This window comes from Protomyctophum bolini, assembly GCF_963924005.1.
Source record: "Protomyctophum bolini genome assembly, chromosome: 7".
Lineage (NCBI taxonomy): Eukaryota > Metazoa > Chordata > Actinopteri > Myctophiformes > Myctophidae > Protomyctophum > Protomyctophum bolini.
In genome coordinates this window covers 22026099-22049917 of record NC_137868.1, presented here as the reverse complement: position 1 = coordinate 22049917, position 23819 = coordinate 22026099, and the positions used below count along the sequence as shown (strand labels likewise).

The 23819-nt window shown below is 41.0% G+C and overlaps 1 protein-coding gene across 1 annotated transcript in view; it reads left to right on the top strand.

Moving 5' to 3' along the window:
- The window catches only part of ntrk1 (neurotrophic tyrosine kinase, receptor, type 1), a gene marked incomplete at both ends in the record, with an annotated part of 30906 nt that extends 7633 nt beyond the window's left edge, over positions 1-23273 (top strand). Inside the window, 14 exons of the mRNA XM_080768236.1 lie at positions 262-330; positions 2640-2794; positions 3759-3901; positions 4583-4721; positions 12726-13058; positions 13739-13756; positions 13907-13965; positions 14081-14183; positions 15466-15621; positions 16355-16485; positions 16899-17071; positions 19433-19673; positions 20021-20179; positions 23088-23273. Coding sequence (XP_080624362.1) covers positions 262-330; positions 2640-2794; positions 3759-3901; positions 4583-4721; positions 12726-13058; positions 13739-13756; positions 13907-13965; positions 14081-14183; positions 15466-15621; positions 16355-16485; positions 16899-17071; positions 19433-19673; positions 20021-20179; positions 23088-23273 — 2065 coding nt within the window. The remainder of the gene's footprint in view (positions 1-261; positions 331-2639; positions 2795-3758; positions 3902-4582; positions 4722-12725; positions 13059-13738; positions 13757-13906; positions 13966-14080; positions 14184-15465; positions 15622-16354; positions 16486-16898; positions 17072-19432; positions 19674-20020; positions 20180-23087) is intronic.
- Between the last annotated feature and the right edge of the window lie 546 nt (positions 23274-23819).

Genomic DNA, 23819 nt, shown 5'->3' with positions numbered 1-23819 from the left:
GCTGAAGCCGACTTGATTCTTGCAATGTAAAAAAGTTTTATACTGGATTCAACTTTTGTAGAAAAGACAAAATATAACTATAAAACATTCAGAATTAGATTTGACAGTGTTTGTCTAGCCTTTGTTTTCCGGTTGTTTTCAGATAATTTCAAATAATATATTGTTATGGTAAATAGATGGATGAGATATCAGATAATCAGGACCTGAAAAAATGTATCTGTCCGACATAATGCAATTATATCACGTTTATCTGTCCCACAGGAACCTGGCATCAAACTCTCTTGAACACATCAGCTGGAAGGTTTTCCATTTTCTGCCTCTGCTCAACCTGTGAGTATTTATTTTCCAAGCAAAGTATATGACACGATAATGTTGAGTTAATTCTAAAATGTAAGAAATGACCTGAAATTCATTAGTGAATGTCTCCATGTTGAGCATCCAGTATAAAAAATAAAAACATATACAGAATTCATACAAAATGTATCAATATTTATTCTGATTTCTTTCAAGATATAATCCCCCCACCAAGACTTTTGTCTCCAATGGTGGACATTATATCATTATTGGAAAGAAAATCATGTTGTTTTGACAGCACGGTTTACATGACAGCGAGAGGCAAGGCAAGGCAGCACAATTCAACAACAAGGCAATATAATGCGCCTTGAGCATTTCATGATATCATACAAGATCAGAAATGTATTTTGGCCCTAAACCATTTAACCGTAGACCAACAGTAGTATTTTGAAATCAATTATTTGACACACAGGGAGCCAGTGGAAGGATTTAAGAACTGGAGTAATATGCTTCACTAATGTCTTGGTATTAGTAGGGAGTCGAGCAGCAGCGTTCTGAAACATCTGCAGTCGTCTGATTGATTTCAAGAGGATGAAAGTACTAATCGTTCCACAAAAAACAAACACATTAGCCCTCATACAGTATACCATCAAATGGAGACAGCGCTAAATTGAATTTAGACAGTTGACTATACATAAATACTCTACAGCTACAAAGTACACAATCAATATCAATTAACACAAAACTACTCCAAGTAGCAGCACATATAGCCTCTGTAACCTGTGTGGAGGTACTGTAGTTGTGGTAAGTGCATGTTTATATTGGTCCATAGATATATATAGATAGATATATTGCCGCTTATTCTGGAATACTACAACATGAACATTCTGCATATTGCCCATATTAGTCTACTTACAAATATTGCACGAAGTCAATAGGATAGTTAGAAAGATGCCTTATGAATGTGCTGTATGATCAAACATTAAAACCAACATCTATAGTAAGTTAGTATTGGATCAAAAAAGCCATATGGAAATACAGTAGGAGCCCGTTTCAAGTTTGGGATGCATCACAATCAAACCTTTAATAGCTTCCTTGAGATTCTCTGCCAAGCCTTAAATGCATCCTCTTGCACTTTCAACAGGGATTATGACCCAGACCTACAATACGTTTCTACATTCTACAATAAAGAATTATGGACTCTTGGGTTTTGGAGTGCCTGTTTATACAGAAGCTAATGTACAGTAGCTTTACTGTAAATTGACAATTTGGTGGTTGATGGTTTGGCTGAACTCAGGCTCTAGACTTTCTTTTTCTCGTCTTTCTAAATATTGCAATAAGATATTTTATTCTGTTCGCACAAGGCATGAACAAAAGAATGTACAGAAGGGACAATTACTCTCGCCCTCTCTCGACAATTATGCAGCTAAAGATTAAACTCTAATTGCAGTCCTTGCAATACAGTCAATAAAGAACCAGCACTAAAAACTCTCACACTGACGGAATTTTGTAAGCTAAACCTTTTAGGGTACTGTGTAATGATCGATTCCGTTTAAAGATACAGTAGTTGTAAAATATCAACTTGATCATTTTACATCTACAACTAAATTATCATCTACGTTCTACAATACAACTTTCAATTCAATTTTATTAAAGTGTCAAATCACAACAAGTTGTAGATTCTCACGTAGAGCAGAGAATCGACAGATATACCACCCTGAGTAAGCAATTTTGCGACAGTGGTAACGAAAACCTCCCCATGAGGAAGAAACGTCAAGCAGAACCCAATAGGGTGGGCGGCCATCTGCCTCGACCGTGTCGGGGGAGAGGAAGAGAGAGGGAAGGACAGACAGAGGAGATAAAGGCAAATACAAGTAGTATCAATAGCAATAATAATAAATTGAATAGTGTAAGACAATATATAATATGGTATAACAATTATGTCAGATAATATATAGTGGTATAAAATGTTAAGATACAATACAGCGTAGTGGTATAATATAATATGGTAGCAGTCCATGGTCGTGCTCTGTGAAGTGGCCAGGTCCACGGTCACACTCTTGATAGGCTCTGTGAAGAGGCTTGGTCCACGGTCACACTCACACGTTATAGGCAGCTGGGGGTCCATAATAGAAGTCCATGGAACTGCAGAGTGGGAGTCACTTCTTTGTTGATAAATGAATGCGAAATATGGTAACCTGAAAGTCTGTACTCCTGCTTTTAACTCTGCTTTATCATCTCTTCACAATTAAATGTTATGTCTCCTGAAATGGATGGGTTCTTCTATGGCAGATGTGCAGTGGTACTTTGTTCACCCTTGATTATGTCTTTCTGTCCTTGTTCAGAGTTTTGAGGGACAACCCTCTCCTTTGCTCATGCGATCTCCATTGGCTCCAGCAGTGGCAGCGAAACGAACGAGGAGACCTGGATAATCAGCCATTGCATTGCTTCTCCAATGACCAGGAAATGTTGCTGAACTCCTTAATGATGGATAACTGCAGTGGGTGGATTTTACATATTTTGTCCTACCCTACCTGTATTAACCACTTAAACGCTATATACTTTTTGAGTGGTGCAACCACTCCTACAACCAGCAATGTCCGTGTATGTACCTGTTTGTGTACCTGTTTGTGTACCTGGATGAGCATGAGTATGTGACTTATTTATACCAGTAGGGGGCGCCAGAAACAGAGAGAGGGGTAGTGCTGTGTCTCTAATATGAGAGAGAGAGAGAGAGAGAGAGAGAGAGAGAGAGGGGTGGGGGGTGGAATTGCAACACTCAGTTCACACGTGTGTGATTTTTTTTACCCGGTGCCAATGAAGCGGTGATCCTGTTGTGATACTGTTAAGTTTCATTGATTAAAATCTGAACACAATCGATTGATTGATAATTAGAAAATAAAAATGCTCTGAAAATACGCCAACGCTGACCACTTCCATTGCAGTCATTCAGCTGCTATGTTAAGTGGTCAGATACTGTATAATATACAGTACCTATATTATAGGCTGCAAAGGTCATCGGGATCGAGACTCGAACACACAACACACCGATATTGAAGTGGACTCTTTACTTACTGGGATTCAGTAAAGGTTGAGAACCACTGCTCTACACTGAATCTCTTTGGCAAAAATAGCTGCTCTGCCAGCTAAACGCGTTTTGAGTTGGTAGATCGGAAATGTTCACTCAATGGTTGCACCCAGAATAATTACATTTCTTGTTCTCCCATCACCACCCCAGCATCCACATGTGTGCTCCGTTTCTATGATTCCCTTATGGGGGCCTATTTCATTCCCTGTAATATCTATTTGGCAAATCATTTCAGGCTTACAGGGAATTCATGAAATGAGACAGAGCCTTGATGCCACATGTGCTTATACATATTGATGCACAATATATTCATACTCAATACATATATTTATTCAATCTAACAACGCACAATCACCCTGTGTCCATTCATATGCAGGTCTTCCTGAGGTGACCATTCTCCCTTCCAACAACAAAATCCAGGAAGGGGGCAACTTGACGTTTGAGTGCCACGTGACAGGAACGCCCACACCCATAGTGAGATGGTGCACTGAACACCTGCACTCCCGCTACTTTGTCCAGGTAGCAGAGGATTTTCAACATCCATAACATATGATTCACTGTCAATAACACAGCACTGTCAGATGGATCGATATTATCAGTTTCCGCGAAACATTTTTATTAGTGGAGATCAAGTCCCTCCATTTCATATTCATGGTAGATGATGTTGCTGTGTAGGTGATTTATCGTTTGACCACGGAAACGTCTCACAGTAGTCAAACTACAAAAAACAATCTGGTATAAAGTTCCCTTTGTAACCTGGCATCCCTAATTTGTGTGTCAAATATTTAAAAAATAAAATAATAAATAGCAGATCTAAAAGCTCACAATTAATGAGCTTGTAGATCGTCTATTTTCATTATTGTCATATGACGAAGGATATATGATTTGAGTAGTGAAGATTGTACACGTACAGTATCTCTTAGTTGTTTGTGTTAATTTCACCTGTTTCTAATATCAATAATCACAATAACAGGAGATTGTAATGCAAGGTGTGAAACATAAAATGTCCATTGACAGTTCTAAAAGTACGAAGGAATTGTTACTGTAGGCCTACTGTACAATTACATGTATATGCTTGACATGCATTGACACATTGATTCACATCCACGGAGAGTTCAGAAAATGTCTCAGAGATCCATGCATTGTTGTTATTGACTATGCTGCTGATGTACTTACTGTGTTCTCTGTGGGCTTCTCCAGGAGAGAATTTATGGCTCCACCTTAGAGCTAGTTCTCCATCTGATCGAGGTCTCCTCTAAAGACAACCTCCACAACCTCACTTGTGAGGCTGAGAACCAAGCTGGGCCTGGGGAGGAGATGGTGCAGTTGGACATTGAATGTAAGTACCTGCAAAAAACAAAAACAGAACCACCACAATAAAAAACTGGTTGAAACCCGCACCAACAGCTCATTTTCTACAACTAATAACAATATGTGGTTTTGAAATTTTTCCTGGAGTGAGACCTTGACCTTTGACCTTTTCAAACCAAAAGTGAATTATCGCCTTGGGCAGTGATCCATTTCCACCAACCAAGTTTCATGAAAATTCTATCTATCTAATCTATTTTCAAGTTATTTTGTTCACAGACACACATAGGCCCCTTTTCCACCGGTTGGGAATCGGTTCAGTTCTTTTTGGTTCTTAGTCCATGAGCCAGACCTCCAAAATTGGAACGTTAATTATGAATTGAGTGTGCAAAACCATACCTATATTAAATTGTTATCACCATGAAACTTCCCCAGTTGATTACTTACACAAAGACAATGATTTATTGTATTACAAATCTTAAAAAATGTAATATGCAAATTAGGCATCATATAGGAAAATATGCTAAACATATATGAAAAGGCTACTATACTGTGGAAGGGTTATCATATATTAATTTACTTATATTGATCCTATAAACAATTTAATATAGGTATGGTTTTGCCCACTCAATTCATAATTAATGTTCCAACTTTGGAGGTCTGGCTCATGGACTAAAAACTGGTTCTGAACTGACACACACACACACACACACACACACACACACACACACACACACAGAGCCGGGAGTGATTAATAATAATAATAAATTGTCCACCTAAATAAGGAATTCTGCTTCCATCGCCTTGCCAGACTAATGATAAATAGTAACACAATGTGACTATTTTACTATACATTGTGATGTCAGAACAGGCCAGCTCCATATATGGAGATCTGTCCAGACGTACGTAGACACTTACGCACAGAGACTTGGTGCATTTATAGATAGATTATGGAAATCACTAACATTGTCTAGCTTAGCGTTTCCATTACGATGCTGTCATTTTAAATCACTGTTCAATTATGATCAGATACAGATGGGGGAAATATCGCGAACAGTTATCAATTAGCCTATTAATTTACCACGCAGAAAACACACTCACTGGCACTGCACATTCGCATGAATAGACAGACAGACAGACAGACAAGACACTTAGGAACGAGAAATTAGATTCATTTTGGATATGGATGAAGGAGTAATGGAACCAGAAGCCCCCCAAAATAACAGCATTCATGGTCTATACCCTGCCATGAAGCATGCATGGGGGCAACGCACTGTTACTACAGCAAGCGCACAGGCTAAATGAAAGCTGTCAGCCTTAATGGAGGCTAAGGCGAGAGCACACTGTGTCCATTTTCTTTTGCAGGCAGGGTGGACAGTCACAGCAAAGGAAACACTCTGTGGCGAATTCTCCTGAATGGCCATCTAAAAATAAGCGTACCCTACCGCCAAGCTTCTAATGGAAAGTTCAGACATCACTCATGACTTCTAAGAATCGGAAACAGCTTTATTGTCACAGTTATATTTATAGAATTAAAGAAGTGGGTGAAATACATTTTTGTGCATCATTCCCATCATATTGTTATTTTCCATAGAAGAAAGAAAGGGAAGAAGAAGATGGGCAGAGGGGGTGTGAATGTGGGAAGTGAGGACGCTGGCGTCGACACAATGTACATTGTAAAGCTCTTTGAGCACTTGGAAAAGCGCTATAAAAATGCAATTCATGAAGGTGCTACAAAAACAAAAACAAAACACGTCAGTGCAAGTACATGGGATTGGGTACGAAATGTCAGTGCGTGATGACCGCATAATCCACATAAAGTAGACTGACATCGGTGTAATCCACAAGTAGGTCCAGAAGAGAAATTAACAAATAATATATAATAAAAATATATAAGAGAGCAAAAAATAAAGTATCCTTATCTCAACCAGGCACAGAAGAACTCCTTCACCTCATGTACATTGTACTTCTGATTACAGTTTCAACTTGACCCTGGGGCCCCGTTGTTTTCCACACATCTGTCCATTAGTGCAAGCTTACAGTTCAACACTGAGGAATGACAGCACCCACTGGCCCCACACAAAACAACACAGAGTGCATTAGTGATACATTACCGAAAAATATTGCCAGTATCATATAACAACAACTCAGTGACACTCTTTGGGAAATAAAGCCAAAAAAGAATAGGGGCGCCAATCAACAGAACCCAAATGCATGAGCATCAAGGGACAGATAATGAGCATCAGGAAAAAGAGGCTGATAACTGTACAAAGATCTGATTTGAGCCTGAGCTAATGGATATTTTCCTCCTACTCCGGAAAAGCCTCTTCATCCACAGTGATTGGCAGGCAGTAAGTGCGTTAGCACAGTTAATCTATCAACATCAGCCCCCCTGGTAGATGGACACTCGTTAACCGCTAGTCCTTTAATTACCCATAATTACCTCCCTGAACAGTAGTGGGTGGTTACTGGGCTCACTGAGTCTGCAGGCTTTCTGAACCATTGATTCACATGCCTGCTCTGGCTTCACTCTTTAATACAAGAGTGAATTAATTAATATTAATCTTCGGAATTATGCCCGTCACACTGTTGCTCATCATTTCAAAATAAAAGGACCCCAAAATAGATCACATTGCCATTTCAGTACTATGTTTTGGCGTCACAGGCTTGTATTATCACAGGCTAGACCATTGAGTTGAAATGACAGATAAAAAGCTCATAACTTAGCTTTAGCATAGCAAAATCTTGTGAATGGGTTTTTTGTGCACTTTATACGTGTGGTGGGGGCTCAGAGTGCGTCCACTAGGGAAAGTAGACTTTCTTCACCACTTTCTTGTATTGGTGAGTATAGCGAAATCGTTCTTTTAAGTCGATATTTACCTCCAGTCAAAGTAGGATTTTCAATGCCTAGTCATAACTCTGAAACTATATACGAGCGCTGTCCGTGGTTTTGACGATCCATCCGAGGTTCGGATGTGATTTGTGATTTTGTCTCACATCACTCCTGACATGTGAAAGTTTCTGGCGAAAGGTAAACAGCGTGAGCACCGTTTGCACCCGGGCCGTGCACACTCTCACACAACGGAACGGAATTAAATAATAAGCTACAAAACATTCCAAATGGGGTGCAGTACTTAGTTGGTTTAGTGGTTTAGACTAGTCATTGGTTAGACCAGTCATTAGTCCTACAACTACAACCTATCTCAAACCCTCACCCTAAACCTAACCTCCCACGGGGCAGCACACCTACTGTAAACCTAACCTTAACCCATGTCTAACCAATGACTAGTCTAAACTAAGTATGCACCCCCTCCAAATGTATAAAACTCCCTCACTTATATACCTTATATAATTTCAAGTTGCAAACATCAATTAGAGAACTATGTACTGACAAAGCCAACTTGACTGGCTAAGAAAACAAATTAATCAAATCTCTCGGACAACTTGTGGGGCAGTTTAAGAAGTTAAGAGAACTATATCCAGCTATTTCTGGTCAGGCCACTGCGCAAATCCATAAGGCTAGACAAGAGTGGATGTCCCATTCGATTTCTTGTCATCTTTGATTTGTGTCATCAGATAAAATACTCTCTCAAATGAGCATTGGATAAGAGGTCTGATGCCACCAAATGTTAATTCCTGAAAAAACTGCTTTCGTCCAGCATCAGAATGCATAAAATGTGTACTTTTGTTTTGTGGCATTTTACACACAGCTGTAGCAACTTATGTTTGTAATAACAGCTCATATTTCAGATAAAAGTGTTACATTTTTTTTTATTTATCTCTGGCAAGGCAATAAGCCATAAACCTGGAGTTGGAGATTATTATATTCTTGCCCCAGTCCAGATCTGTGTCTGTTTCTCAGACACATATGGCCCGATCAGCATGAAACTTTCCATGCACACTCCAAGTGACACATAATTTGGTGACACGAAGCTTGGCCAATCACTTAATGTCGGGGTTGGACAATCAGGAGGAATTATACCAGCCACAAGGGTCCACATACGTAGGTTCATACATACGTAGGTTCATCACCACTCATGTCATCATGACACTGATGATGTACATTATCTTGGCAAATATTGGGTAACATAATGGTTTCAAATAATTATTTCTGTTTAATGCAGGTGATAATGTTTTGAGCGGCACTACCCACTCCAATGCGTGGCTTTTATTGTGACGTCATGTGGCAGCCAAGTCTATGGACCTTTTAGGGAAAGCCAAGCAAAATACATTTGCTAAGACGTCATGTAGTGTAGTTGATAGGGGTGCCACAGTGGGTGCTACATAACGTGACGTCATGTAGTGTAGTTGATAGGGGTGCCACAGTGGGTGCTACATAACGTGACGTCATGTAGTGTAGTTGATAGGGGTGCCACAGTGGGTGCTACATAACGTGACGTCATGTAGTGTAGTTGATAGGGGTGCCACAGTGGGTGCTACATAACGTGACGTCATGTGGTGTAGTTGATAGGGGTGCCACAGTGGGTGCTACATAACGTGACGTCATGTGGCACACAAGTGTGATACTTCAATGTCTGGCTTTTGAAATGACGTCATATGGCAGCCAAGTCTATGGACTTTTAATGTTTGTTTAGAGCACTTTAAACAAAAATCGAATGGCAGTATGGACTTTTTTGTTTAGGGCAGCAGTTAAACAAACATTGACGACGTGAGACGTCATGTGGCCAATATAAATACATCTTGTGACTGATTTTGCTTTCTACAATAACACGCTGCATTCATGTCTCGTAACGTAGTGAAATCTGCACTGCCACTATTATATAGCCCCTGCCCCTCACTTCACACAAGTGTGATTATTAAGAGCAGGTGTGGGACTGTCGGTCATATCATGTCTGTCCCAGATAGAAGGTCTGAAGATCTGCATTCCTCTGCAATATTCCATTTCTGTGAAGCATAAATCCAAGATTCCTTTTAACATCTTCAACTACAGTAAGTAGATAATATAATATAAGACCATTAGTTAAGCGTAATATGTCGTGATCACTTAGTTGTACTCCCTGTAACAGACCTAAGTAAACTGCCAATGAAGATTATCCAGTCCAAACAGACAGATGCCTCACTATACCCCTTAGCACAGCACTTTCCCAAGGCGGGTCATGGGTTAAGAGCTGTGGAATGGCTGCTGGAGAGTGAAACGTCTCTGCATTTCAGCACCGTCTTCGATCTAAAGGGAAGCCATTTCCTGTAGTTTCACATTCAATGGTGCTTCCAGGTAGCTCTTGTGGTCAGGAGCCCCGTTGACGACCAGGATTCATTATTCATAGCTGGTCAGCACAGGTTTACAGTACAGATGGAGAACATTGATTCATGGAAACTCCAAAGGAACCTATAGGCCCCTATGCTATCCAACAGCTTTGTGCCATATATGGTCCAGGTGCACATTCAGCTTAAAAGGATCATAGACATAGGGTGAGGATGGGGAATGGCTTACTACTCTATGGTAATTACTAATTACGAAGCTGAATTACAAATATTTTGTTATGCTCCCATCGTGACCCGCCTTGGGAAAGAGATGTTAACCACAACCACTGCTGTAAACCTTTCCCTGCTCAAGGTTGCATTGCATTGTATCATGTGCAGAATATAGCTCTACTCCGCAGCCAGCGCAACATGGCTCCACTCAAGACAGCCAGAAAATAAATGTATAATCTCACTAACAGTAAATGTACCCATTCTACATACTGTGAAATAAAAATTTCAATCAATCAATCAACCAATCCTTATATACTGTATATCAGCAGTTAAAGGGACATTTCACCGCTGGAAGAAACTGCAGTCACTCAATGCTAAAAGTATTTGTAGTAGATGACAGTAGCACAATTAGAAATGTGCACCCTATGGCCAGAAAAGTAATGACGTCTGTGTTTGACTGGATTCCTACAATGGGGAGGCTGCGTGGAGGTGTGACTTGTAGTCCAGGAAGGAAGTGAGACCATAGTCCAGGAAGGTTTAACCATGGCCTCTTCCCTGTCCAACCAATCACATGACCTCTATCCTAAAGCCTGACCAGGGTTCCTACACATTTTCCATACTCCTAGTGAATTCTATGGAGATAGCACATCACAGCATAATTTGACATAAGTGATTTATGTTCATGTACAATTCACCAGTGAACTAGAAAAGCGTCCACTAACTTAACTCCACTTATACCTTTATATATAGCCTACCTGTCCTATGCGCTACAGAGGCCAAAACGTTGTGTTTTTTCCCCGCTCTGGTAAGACTTTCTTTTGCAGTTTGTTCTTTTTGTTCAAGCACCCGTTTAACAATACTGTTTAACAATTATACAACGGAAACTGACCTATCATTTTCCCTTAATAGATTAAAAAAAAAATATATATATATATATATATATATATTATTCTTCCCATAAATCTCCTTTCTAAATAAGAACCGAAGATGAGTCATGTTCGTGAAGCCTCATTTATTAACTGTGTCCATGGACCATGGACATGACGATTAATGCAGCAAAACAATTATGGTTTCCGTATGAAAAAACTGTTAACATTGTCTAATAACTACACTGCGTTACTAATGAATCTTCAGATATTTATTTCAGATAAGCATGTCACAATTTGTGATGCTATGTGCAATTCAGAGATATTGCCGCATTTTCTTTTAAATAATTTGGTGAAGGATGTGTGGATTTGGTAGTTACAGTTTTATAGTTTAAAATTATGTTGTGACATCACTTTGGTGGGTTGTAAGAAGACGTATTACGGGAAATGCATGTGACAGAGAGAGACCATCAGGAATTGGGTACTGTGTAATGCAGTGACGTATCGCTAGGCAGACAGTGTTTTATACAGTATTTTGAAGGACTGAGTCATCCAACCAAGCAGTAGAGAGCCATCATGAGAATGAAAAACTGCAGCAGGACAGAACAGGACAGCACAGGAATTAGCCACAGAGTACAGCAGAAGCTAAAACGGCAGAGCATTTATTGTATTTAATTGCCGGGTGACGCCTTCTACATTAGCGGCACGTGACACCCTGCAAGCTTGTACATATCTGCTACTTTTACTTTTTTATATCTACAGCTACTACTAGAAAGTACAGTATTAGGTCTACTGTCGACCCAAGATCACTTTTATGGTGGATGAAATCAAGTTTAAGTAAAACACCTTGCCTCATTGTGTACCGCAGAACATCAGCAAAAGGCTCAGAACCATTGACCTTCCCTCCTTTTTCTTAGACTTTATATTGAGCTAAAGAATACCACTGCTGTACGAAAGAATGATTACTGAAGTGAAGGCCTGCACCCAACTGTCTGTTGTGAAATGGCCTTGATAATGTCTTGCTTAACAGCTTACCATCGTCAAAATAGTTTCACTGCTTGCGCCTCGATTACCCACAAGCCCTAAGAAGCCAGTGTCACGTGGTCCAAACGTGTGATGTCATCACAGAGTTTCCGAGTAAAACCTTGTATGTCTTAAAAGTTATAAAAAACGGCGAATTAAACAATGAAAACATAACTTGTGTAACTCGTGTTTGGGAGGGAAAGAGGTCTTTATGAATTAACTCGGGTAACTTGTGAATGGGAGTCAATGTGTCTGGTAAGGTTTGTCGTCAAAGTCGATCTCATGGGGGTGGCATTGCCCCGATAAAAGCAGGAAATTTTAACAAATACTTACACAGTATAATAATCTTTAAAATATTTTACACAAATGTTCTCTTTTGGGGTGGGGGGGTTAAACTTTAAACGATTAATTGTACTTTAACCGTTAAAGCACAATGACACATTGGTAGAAGTTTGGGTTGAGTAGTTTAACTTGCCCTGATTGTATGAGTGACGTTGAGTGCTATATCACCATGCAATGCAAATCAATGAGCAGACTATCTTTGGAATATTTAGAGTTAAATCATGGCAACCAAAACCTACACCAAAAAGTGTTGCTGTCAACCTAGAAGTGTGTTGTGTTGACAAAGAAACTTCACCTTTGTTTCAAATGGCATGAGAGTGAATAGATGATTTTGGGGGTGAACCGTCTTTCCATCTTACATCTCCCTACAGTTCCAGTCAAAATCCTCTTCCTGCGAGACGCTGAACCCCAGCACCACTGGTGTTTCCCCTTTGCTGTGGACGGCAATCCTGAACCGGCAGTCCGTTGGCTCTACAATGGATCGGCGCTCACCGAGGGTCGCTACACCTACACTCAGTTTATCCCCGACTCAGATGACGGCTCTGAAAAACATGGCTGTCTGTTCCTAAACAAGCCCACCCACCTCAACAACGGCCACTACACTCTAGTCGCAGAAAACAAGCTTGGACGAGACCAGGCCACTGCCACAGGGATTTTTATGGATAACCCCTTTGACCCCTTCGATCCTGAAGGGATAATTCCAGGTGAGCAATCCTATTCCAGTGTTATACCCCTTACAATATGTGGAAAGCTGTTGACGGCACAATAATGTTTCTGTGTCCTACTTACATGCTAATTGTATTTTTACTAATTTACTAATTGTATTACTTACTACAGTTAACAGAAAGGCATGGGCTGTATAGTCCTCCAGGATGCATTTGAAAAACAAAGCTGTGTAAGTGCTGTGAGACCTGAAAAGCAGTTTGAGCACTCCTGGTAAACATGGGACCCCTCCAAGGAAAAGTAAACCCACTGGAAACAGACAGACAGTGAATCTACGTGATAGGAAGTCTCTAATACCGAAGTCTCTAATACCGAATTTCTGTACCATTCTGGAAAATGGTGCTTTGTTTTCTGATCCTACCTATCTGAATCAGTTTCTGCTGAGTCTGGTCTTCTCTAGCGGTTGCTGCATCGTATACTATTGTGAGAGATAGAGAACGAAATGGCACCAGCTAGTGCCACATAGTTCAAAGGAGGATAAATACCCAATTAAAATCAGGCAACTGCTTGACCAAAATATGATTTTAGAATTTTAAATAACAACACAGAGGGTTTAAGCCAACATGGACCTGAAAGTTGAGAGGGGTCTAGAGTCAGGTAGTGACTGTATCCGATTCCTATTCATAAATGTCACTCTTTTTGTCTTCTCTCCACATGCTAGTCCTTAACGTGGACCCAAGTAAGACTTGATTGATTTAATACAATTGTCTTGGAGATCTCGTTGTTTTCATACTGTATATATAAACCACATTTTCCACTGTAAGCTACTGTATGTATATTCTCAAGCCTGATGGCATTTGTGTTTAACAAACCATGTCTTTTCCAACAGTTCCTACAAGCAAATCAGATGAGGATGTTACAGAGAACATTGAGAATCGAGTGTTTGGGGTAGGTCTCATAACACATTGGAAATATAGCTTTCATTGCATTATCGTGTTTGGACGAACACAGTTGCTAAAGCATCATTGTTTCAATGCTTATGATACAGATTCTCTCTGAACAGGTGTCAGTGGCCGTGGGTCTGGCTGTGTTTGCCTGCACCTTCCTCCTCCTCATGGTTCTGGTTATTAACAAGTGTGGGCAGCACTCCAAGTTTGGCATTCATCGTAAGTTAACACGTGACACATAATTTCTGTTCACATGCAACCTAGAGCAACCATCCGCGCTGATTATGTACTGTATGTCCAATAAAGGGGAATTATACTGTATGAAGTGTGTGTTTAGTGTAGGTCTTGTAATGCACTGGAAATATAGCTTTCATAGTGTGGACAAATACAGCAATCAAAGTTCCAATGTTGCATTACTATAAAACCATGGGGTCCCACATCCCAGTCTACTGTACGTATAGCCTAAGCTGGCAAGACCAACCTTCTGAGTTTGGGTCTATTTGAATGTACAAAATTATACTTTTGCTTGATCTACAGTATGATCACAGCATTGTAACTTGACTGAGACCAACCTACTGTACTGTAGGTTGCATAATCCTATTTCACAATGTACTAATATTGTATGTGGACGTGTGCATATCATTCACAAGATGTAGGGGGTGTGATTTATGAACTCTAGGAATCAATGCCGGAAAAAAAAGAAATTTCAAAAAAAGAAATTCCACAGACCATTTAAAATTTACTTTGCGTCTATGGAATTGCATTTTCCAGTCTATTTTGAATGAGTAATGGTTCCTCTGCAAGCACCGAGGTGCTCAGAGAATAATGCACAGGACGCCAACGCCAACTACTATAGAGTTTCCAATAAGCTGTAACTTTGCACACAGTCAGCCCCTGACTGTGTGCCTGGCTAAAGTGCCTTAATTACTGCATGCAAAATGAACAGCATCAGAAAACATCTCCCCTAAGCCATTGCCACTGCTGCTCTGGTGGAGGCATTTAAAAAGATGGATGGATGAAGGCTCAGCTTGGAGCAATAGGTTCTCTTGGACCCCGCCCCCCATCTCTCCCACCCAACCCCTCTCACAAAGTGCCTAAGTGGGCCTGATTGTCTAAGTGGAGCCCCTCCTGGACCTTGCTCGCCTGCATGCTCGCTTTCTGTTGTTCCATTTTCTAGCAGGTTGGACTCTGGGGGTCTCTGTGGTTTGCTTTGCTGAGTGGGGTTTCCAATTTGGGGTCACTTGTTTGGCTTTTAATACGCACTACAGTTGTCCACCATTCTGGCCTGTGTTCATGGCCATTAGGTCATTTTTTGGTTCAATGTTAGCCTGATTGCTGCATTGTCGATGATGGAATTATTAGAGCTCATCATCATCTGTTGTCATGGGACCAATAAATATACAGCAATATCGTTGATGAACGACAATCATTTCTGTGACAGAATTGATGAACTCTCTATACCGGTATTTTGCTCTTTGTGACACACTCCTTGCCTCATTAGGTTCATCAGTTTTGGGAACTCAGGATGACCTGGCTGTGTCTCTACGCTTCATGAACTTCGGAGCCAGCCCTCCCTCTTCAGATGAGGACTCTGGTCTATCCAGCTTTGTAGAAAACCCGCAATACTTCTGTGGCATCATCAAGGACAAAGACATGTGTGAGTGCAATTGCTGTAATCAACTCATTGTCATAGAATGAGGTTGGCTAACCTCCTAATCAGTTTAAAGACATGACCACTATAATATATCCATACATATATCAAGGCGCACGCGCGCGTACACACACCCCCACCCCCACCCCCCCCCCCCCCACACACACACACACACACACACACACACACACACACACACACACACACACACACACACACACACACACACACACACACACACACACACACACACACACACACACACACACACACACACACACACACACACACACACACACACACACACACACACACGCACACACACACACACACACACACACACACACACACACACACACACACCTCAACTCTGTTTGGGGATTTAGCAGTGGGGAAGGGGTGTTCCCCCACTACAGTTGGTATTTTGGTTACCCGTCTAAATTCCTAAAACACCTCCGTTACCCGTTATATTATGCATAGGTGTGGTTTGGGCATTACAATAATCAAACCAATCATTGGTCCACGTGCCATTGCCTTTAAGAGATCCCATATCTGTTGCCCATTATGCCCAGTTCTAGACTATATTGCTTCATACTATAGCCTTACGGTCTATAGCCCATGGAAGAGTGATGTGTTGCTGCCTTGAAGTCTCACTTGTGCTGTTTTGTCTCATTGTCACATGTCATCACCACGACATTGGTAAGGAGTATAATACTTCTTAATTTTAATTCATGAATAGGTGTCCAGAACATCAAACGGAGGGACATTGTGCTGAAATGGGAGCTAGGTGAAGGAGCATTTGGCAAGGTCTACCTGGCAGAGTGTGCCAACCTCAGTCCTGACAGTGACAAGATGCTAGTAGCCATCAAGGTAAGTAATGTTGTCTTCCTTACAACACACATGGATTGTATGCTGCAGAGATTTTCTGCAGAACTTCAAGGTCAAGACAATCCTTTTATATAACACTATCTGATAATAACACAAATAAACTCTACTATAAAGTATATGATGGGGATGCACTGTAGCTGTCTGACTACTAGTAGCCTTGGAAACCCAGACGTTTTTATTTCCAGTATTTCTAGTGCCTCAACCACAAAATCGTGACACTCCTGTGTTCGCTGCATGCATTTCATTCCTGTGGCTTTGTGTCTTGCATTGGAGATGGCTTCTTGTCATTCTGATTATGTAGAAAATGTTTTATTGTTAAAATCACTCACTTAAGTAGCTCAGAATATCAGTGCCTTGAAAGTTATATAAATGTACTGTTCATATCTGTGGCACAGACTCTGAAGGATGCCAACGAGTCCACACGGCAGGATTTCCAGAGGGAGGCGGAACTACTCACAGTGTTGCAACACCAGCACATTGTGCGTTTCTATGGGGTGTGCACAGATGGGGAGCCACTGGCCATGGTGTTTGAATATATGAGACATGGAGACCTCAACCGATTCCTTAGGTATGTGGCATTTATAACATAACCAAAACTATTTAATTGTATGTGTTACTCTCTTAGTCTAAAGTGGATATATTTTATCAGTTCCACATGCAGCTCCAGTAGGAATCAAGCCTAACAACATTTCTGACCATGTTATGACCATGCTCTGTTCATTGAGCTATACAGATCCTGCACAGGCAGGCCTGTTGGTCACAGGTGTGATGTGGACGGTAATCAATGTTTCTGTCCTTGTTGAATCAGCCTTGAGCAAGGTGTACAATCTGCCCCAGCTTGCCTTTGAATTAGATATGTTTCTTTTCAACAAAATGAGAGTACAGGCAGCACAATCAGCTCTAATTCTGTTGCATGATAACACAACAAATTATAGGGGACATTATTATTGCCAAAAACACAAAGCACAGCATCACCAAGTGATTGTTCAAACAAATCCCATTGATTATCCTATATTGACCATGCTCCAGTATCCAAAAATGTATTCAAAAGTTTCAACAAAAGAAACCGACCAGACAGGGGTCCTTGAGGGGATTGCAGGGGGCCCACAGCAAAAGTAGTCCCGGTAATTTATCCATTTATATGTTGGCTATTCAAAAATAGCAGATCTACAAGCTCGCTTTGTGCCGCGAGCTTGTATATCTGCTATTTTTTTATTTTTTTTGAAAAATATCAAATGTTTGGAAAGCATTCTGTCATTAAAAATATTAAATTGAAAACTATACAAGTAAATCAGCTTTTGTCTGTAGTATGGATAAGGTATTCTATACCTGTGTCACAAATGTAGTCCTAAAACCTGTAATCTGCCATGTGTGGTGGATATTTTACATTGACTAGAGACAATTAACCATTAAGTCTTATAAGTAAAGTAAGTAAACATAGTGATTCTCTGGCAAATAGATGGACATTGTATTCGAAAACATATAGACTAACCCACGCCTTGACATGAACACAGAGAATACACACATTTATCGATAGACCAAGTGTAGCTATATGGAATGGAAAAGTAATTAAACGCATTTTCTTCTTTTTTCTGCTTAAAAATGCTAAATACAATGCACAAATACTTAGTATTGATACAATTAATTATTTACATTGCAAAACGATTCGATACCGATCATCTCCATTTCAAAATATACGATAAAGTCAAACGATACGATATTTGCTGTTTACGTATCGATATACTGTACTTCGATTTTGTGAATTAATTAAAATCGATATTTCAATACAGTTCCTACATCATTACAACCCTACTGTGTATGTAAAGCCAAAAGCACTCCACTTCATGTGCAAATACCTTATAGGTCCTAAGAAATTAGTCAATCTGGTCCAGTAATTGTAAAACATGGACAACATAAATCCCTGAGAGCCCTCAGCCAACTGCTTCAACAAGGATCCAAGTAATGCAGGGAGTCTGAATTTCACTGGCACCTGGGAATGTCTCTGAGAAACCATTAGAACAGACATAGAGTAGATGGTGCATGTCTGCCAGGTGTCCACAAGAGACAGATTGTAAATGAAAGCACATGCACATAAACACACACTCTGTCTGAGATATATGTTCACCAATGGATGGAAATCGCATTTCCAGCAGACAGCATGGGTGTTGTGTCTCATGGCTCCACAATGCAGCTGCTTTTCCTACCCTACCACCTGCCTTTTAAACTAATAGTGATTGCATGGACAACTTCCTTTGCAAGAGGGGGGATAGCAGGGGACAAAGTGAGAGGCGGAATATTAGAATAGATGGTGATATATCAGTGGTCATTTGTTCATTGAGTTTTAAGTGAGAGTGGGTGTTTATGATGTACAAGGACAACTGTAGAACATTCAAGGAATGGAGAATTGCCATAGCACATTACCGAATTGCATTATTGCAAATCAATTCAAGGCCGGTTACAAGCCTTGTGCTTCATATTAACCAACATCATTAAATGGCTTTATTATGCTGTGGACGGTAATGCTTTTAAGATCTCATATTTTCAGAAATGTGCAATCTGCAGATTGCCTGCTGAAGTCATTGTATATTAGGTCATGTAACGTTGCCATAGTTACTACACATTGATGAACCAATTATAACTTCACCATGTAGATGCAGTAATTCATTTCATGAATCTTACACATATTTCCACCACAATGATATATATGATGACAAATCAAAGATCTTCTCTGGAACTGGAAAGATGCATTTATTAAAGTCTGCAAGTTTCAGACGGTGTGCTGGACCCTTTTTCTTTAATTTGAGATCATGGATGCTTTTCTGAAGCCTTTGGACCTTCCTGGCTGACCTAAGCACCAGTCACCAACCTTTGAGGTGTGCATCGGCCTTCTCTTAACTCAAATGCCTTCATCCCCTCTCCACACCTTTAGGGCCCATGGTCCCGATGCCCGCATACTGGAGGAAGTTAAAATGCCCCCGCTAGGCCAGCTCACTTTACCCCAGATGCTGCAAATTGCTGCCCAAATCGCCTCAGGCATGGTCTACCTGGCGTCCCTACACTTTGTCCACCGAGACCTTGCAACACGCAACTGCCTGGTGGGCGACGGCATGGTGGTCAAGATTGGCGACTTTGGCATGTCCCGAGATATCTACAGCACAGATTACTACAGGGTAAGGTGGTGAGAAAAGTTCTAAATGCACTCAAGAACTGTGATTTTAATGTTTACTCTTGCCATGGTCAAAAACAAGAAATTGATTAACACGAGTCTACAAACAAAAGTGGGTTGAAGTGACCAACATTGCGATGCCCACTCTCTCACTAGTTGAGCTGCTAAATGAAAATACATTTTGAAAATTTAACCTGCCTGAACAGACCAGAATTCATTAGTTGGCTGATTCATTTAACCTGGGCACAACAGTGTGAGAAAGTTCCAAACATTTAACTCACGATACATCGGCGATAAAACACTGTTGAGTAGGCCTAATTGTTGATGTGTGGCCATATGTTTCTACTCCAGGTGGGTGGGCGCACAATGCTGCCCATTCGCTGGATGCCTCCAGAAAGCATCATGTACAGGAAGTTCACCACAGAGAGTGACATCTGGAGCTTCGGCGTGGTCCTGTGGGAGATATTTACCTACGGCAAACAGCCCTGGTATCAGCTGTCCAATAGTGAGGTAGGTTGGCATGGAGATGGCCATGCAAGTGCAACAACAAAGAAAACAATATCTCACTTTGTTTTCTGTCCTAGTAATGCTCGTAAACCACCCTCGTCTGAATTGTATGCATGATAGGAATCAGGTAGAGCAATTCCACATGACAGTACAGCACAAGTACAGTAGATGTAGCAGGGGACATTTCCAATCCCTAGAATACCACAGTATTGCACAGTGTACACTAAGCTAAATACATGGGCATTTGTCTGCTTTCACGGCACGCCATCTTGCCAAGTCAGGAAGGACATTTGGACATGTGTATATACTATATGTGGGTCTTTAAGAGCCTTATACTCTCTTCAACACCAATCAATACGTTTGTAGTAATTAAGGGCAGTCCAGTCCGACCCTTTAAGCTTGGGAAGCTAGAAGTGGGACTCTGTTATGACCGCAACTGTGCCATTATAGTGTAGAACCCTCTCTCCTTTCAAGTGGAGGGTAGATCGCTTTTCCCATCCACTCAATTCTAATCTCATTGGATCTCATCTTTGCCCAGGGCCAATAAACTTTAATCTTGTTAAGATAATCCATCCCAGCCAATGAAGGAACAGGCATAATTATCATGTCGCCTAATAAGCTATGGCATGGATAAATCATCCGAAAACTCTCCATCCTGGCATGTAGTGATTGGCAGCCATTTTGGGAGGTTGTTATTGTTATTCGTCTTTGTTTGGCTATGAGGCTGATTGAATAACTGCTCTGGCACGATGTGGCTCTGTGCTGACAGGTCTCTACTTTTCATTGGATTAGTCAGGGTTAACAATAATGAGGAGGTTGAGTCACCCCTTTAAATTGAGAGCTGAGGATAAAGAGTGAACCCTCCCTCTCTCTCCCCCTCTCTCTCCCCCCCCCTCTCTCTCTCTCTCTCTCTCCCACCCTCTCTCTCTCTCTCTCTCTCTCTCTCTCTCTCTCTCTCTCTCTCTCTCTCTCTCCCTCTCTCTCTCAAACACATGTCCTCGACAGTGATTTATTTACTAAGTGGTGAGGGGCGTGTAGACTCAATCAATCATTCTAACAGTGATTCTTCCAGGTTACCAGTAGAGATGTACAGATTCCATTTTTTCCTTCCGATACCGATACCCACAACTTGCATATCGTTCGATACAGACTACCAATCCGATACCATACCAGTGTACAAATCTAGGACAGTGGTTCTCAAAGTGGGTTCTAGGACCTTCTGGGTTCCTTGACCGGGTTCCAAATTATTAGGAGACTTTTCAAAAAATACAGTAAAAAAAAAATACCCATTACATTAACCTACAAAACAAAAGTAAACAATCACTCAAGTAACCAGTCAGAAAATATACATGTGAGCACAGTTGATTTGATTTCAACCATAGTCCTCTTTAGAACACGTTACCATCCGTCTCTAGTTTTAGTATCATAGGCAAGGAGTTCCAAAGGTTTGCCCCCTTTACTGAGAAGCAGACTGTCCGAATCAGTTGTTACACCTGGGAACAATACAGTTACCACTTGTGACGGCTTGTGTAGTTGCTCTACCAGAGCTCGGAAGTCTATCAACCAGTCCAGAGAACAAAGGTGAAACATGACCATGTAAACATTTAAAAAACAATTTGATAGTAGAAAAAAACCACAACATTTTACATTACAAATGTAAAAAGGTTGTGTTTTTTAAAATACCACAAAAGGTGGCGAGTTCGAGTCCCGATCCCCGACGACCTTTGCTGCATGTCATTCCGAGTCTCTCTCTCCCTGTTTCCTGTCTATCTCCACTATGTCCTATCAATAAAGGCTATCTTATATACCGGTAATACAATCTTTAAAAATATTGTTAATGTGCAGCTACAAGTTAGTAAAATTATAATGTAAATAGTACAGTAAAAGGTGGTTGCACACTGGACGCATTTTTCGGGGAAAACGGTGGAGAAACGCCACTAAAAATCAGAAAAACACGCTCAGTGTGCCTGGGACCTTAAGAGTATTAAGTCTGTGCTGCTGCTCATTAGTGGCAGATGAAAAGCCACAGGGTCACAAACGTAGTAGGGTTCACCCTGGACTATATGAGTATATACTACTATGAGATATCTTGTGCGTGTTTTCATTTCGGCAGGAGGATGGCACTAGGCTACAGGATAGGTGATAGGTTCACTTCTTATAGTTAGGATTAATCTTCCGGCAAGTATAAATGTGCTTAGAGTTTCATGGCAACCTGCCCAATCGATTTTGAGATAACGTATCTTGAGTGGAAGTTTTGGCCTAATGGAGTCACTACAATCTGTAGGGGCCATCGTCTGGGGAGCATGAAGGTGCACAACAATTCCAAGGCAATCCAGCCTTTAGTTTTTTAGATATGTTGTTTGGGATCGTTAGAACCGACCATTTTGGTCGCAAATGCGCCTGAATTTTAATCTTTGTGACCTAAAAATATATTTGGGAGCACCAGTGCCAGTGCCACTACACATAATTATGTGACTGGCCGGAATCAGTGTAGACTAGAGGGTCCTCATCTGGAGATGTTTGATGCCTCGGTCTCTTTGAAGAGATGGATGGATGAGGGACAGAAAGTCTGGACACTACATGTACATTTTAAATTCTGGCATGCATTTTTATACTTATACTTTATACTAGTCATTTTATGTTATTTGTAAACCACACGTTATATTATTGTTTTTATGAATGTAAAAAATCAATTACATATTGGTGCTCCTTAGATTTTGGTGGGTGCTCCTAATTTTTTGCTGGTGCTCCTTCATTTTGAAATTGGTAGCACAAGCGCTACCAAGTAAAAAAGTTAATTTTGAGCCCTGCTGATGTATCCAAACACCTGTTCTCTCTATCATTCATTCTGTTCCCCTCCTTTGTGCATCTCCCTACACTCTCTCTGGCTCTGTAAATGTTACACTGACAGGCCATTGAGTGCATCACGCAGGGCAGAGAGCTGGAGAGACCACGCACGTGCCCAAAGGACGTCCACCTCTTAATGCAGGGCTGCTGGCAGAGAGAGCCCCAACAGAGGTTGGTCATCAAAGAAATCCACAGCCGTCTGCTGGCCTTAGTCAAGAACCCTCCAGTCTACCTGGACATCCTGGGTTAGGAGAGGCTGCCTGACAGAGATCCAAGGTGTTGGGATCAGTGGCTGGGGGGGAAAGGGGAATGAGCTGGGACAGTGGAATCATGGCTGATCGCTGGGAGGAGTGCGATTGGTATAATGAGATTTCAAACTTACTACTTTGTTTCTATCTCAAGCTTCATTATGCAAGTTTGGAACTTTGGATTTCCCTGGTATGTTAAAGAGGACCAACGAAAGCACAGTAAAATGCTCAGTGTTAACCCAAATGGACCGGGTGCATTTTTACTCAGGGCCCTATTTTGCACCTTAAGTACCACAACTTATGGCCAATGCTGTGCCGCTATTCTGAGTGGCCAAACAGCATTGGCCACGCCTCCAGGTTTTATGTTGATTCATAATATAAGACCTGGTACTTAAAGACACGCAAAATAGGACCCTCAGTGCTTTTAGTTTTTCAAAATGGACCCAGGTCCATTTTTATACTCATACAGTCTTCTATGTTCAAATTAACACTGAGGATTTGACAGTGAAGAGCATCGTGGATTGATGCGTGTTGAATGATTAATACAA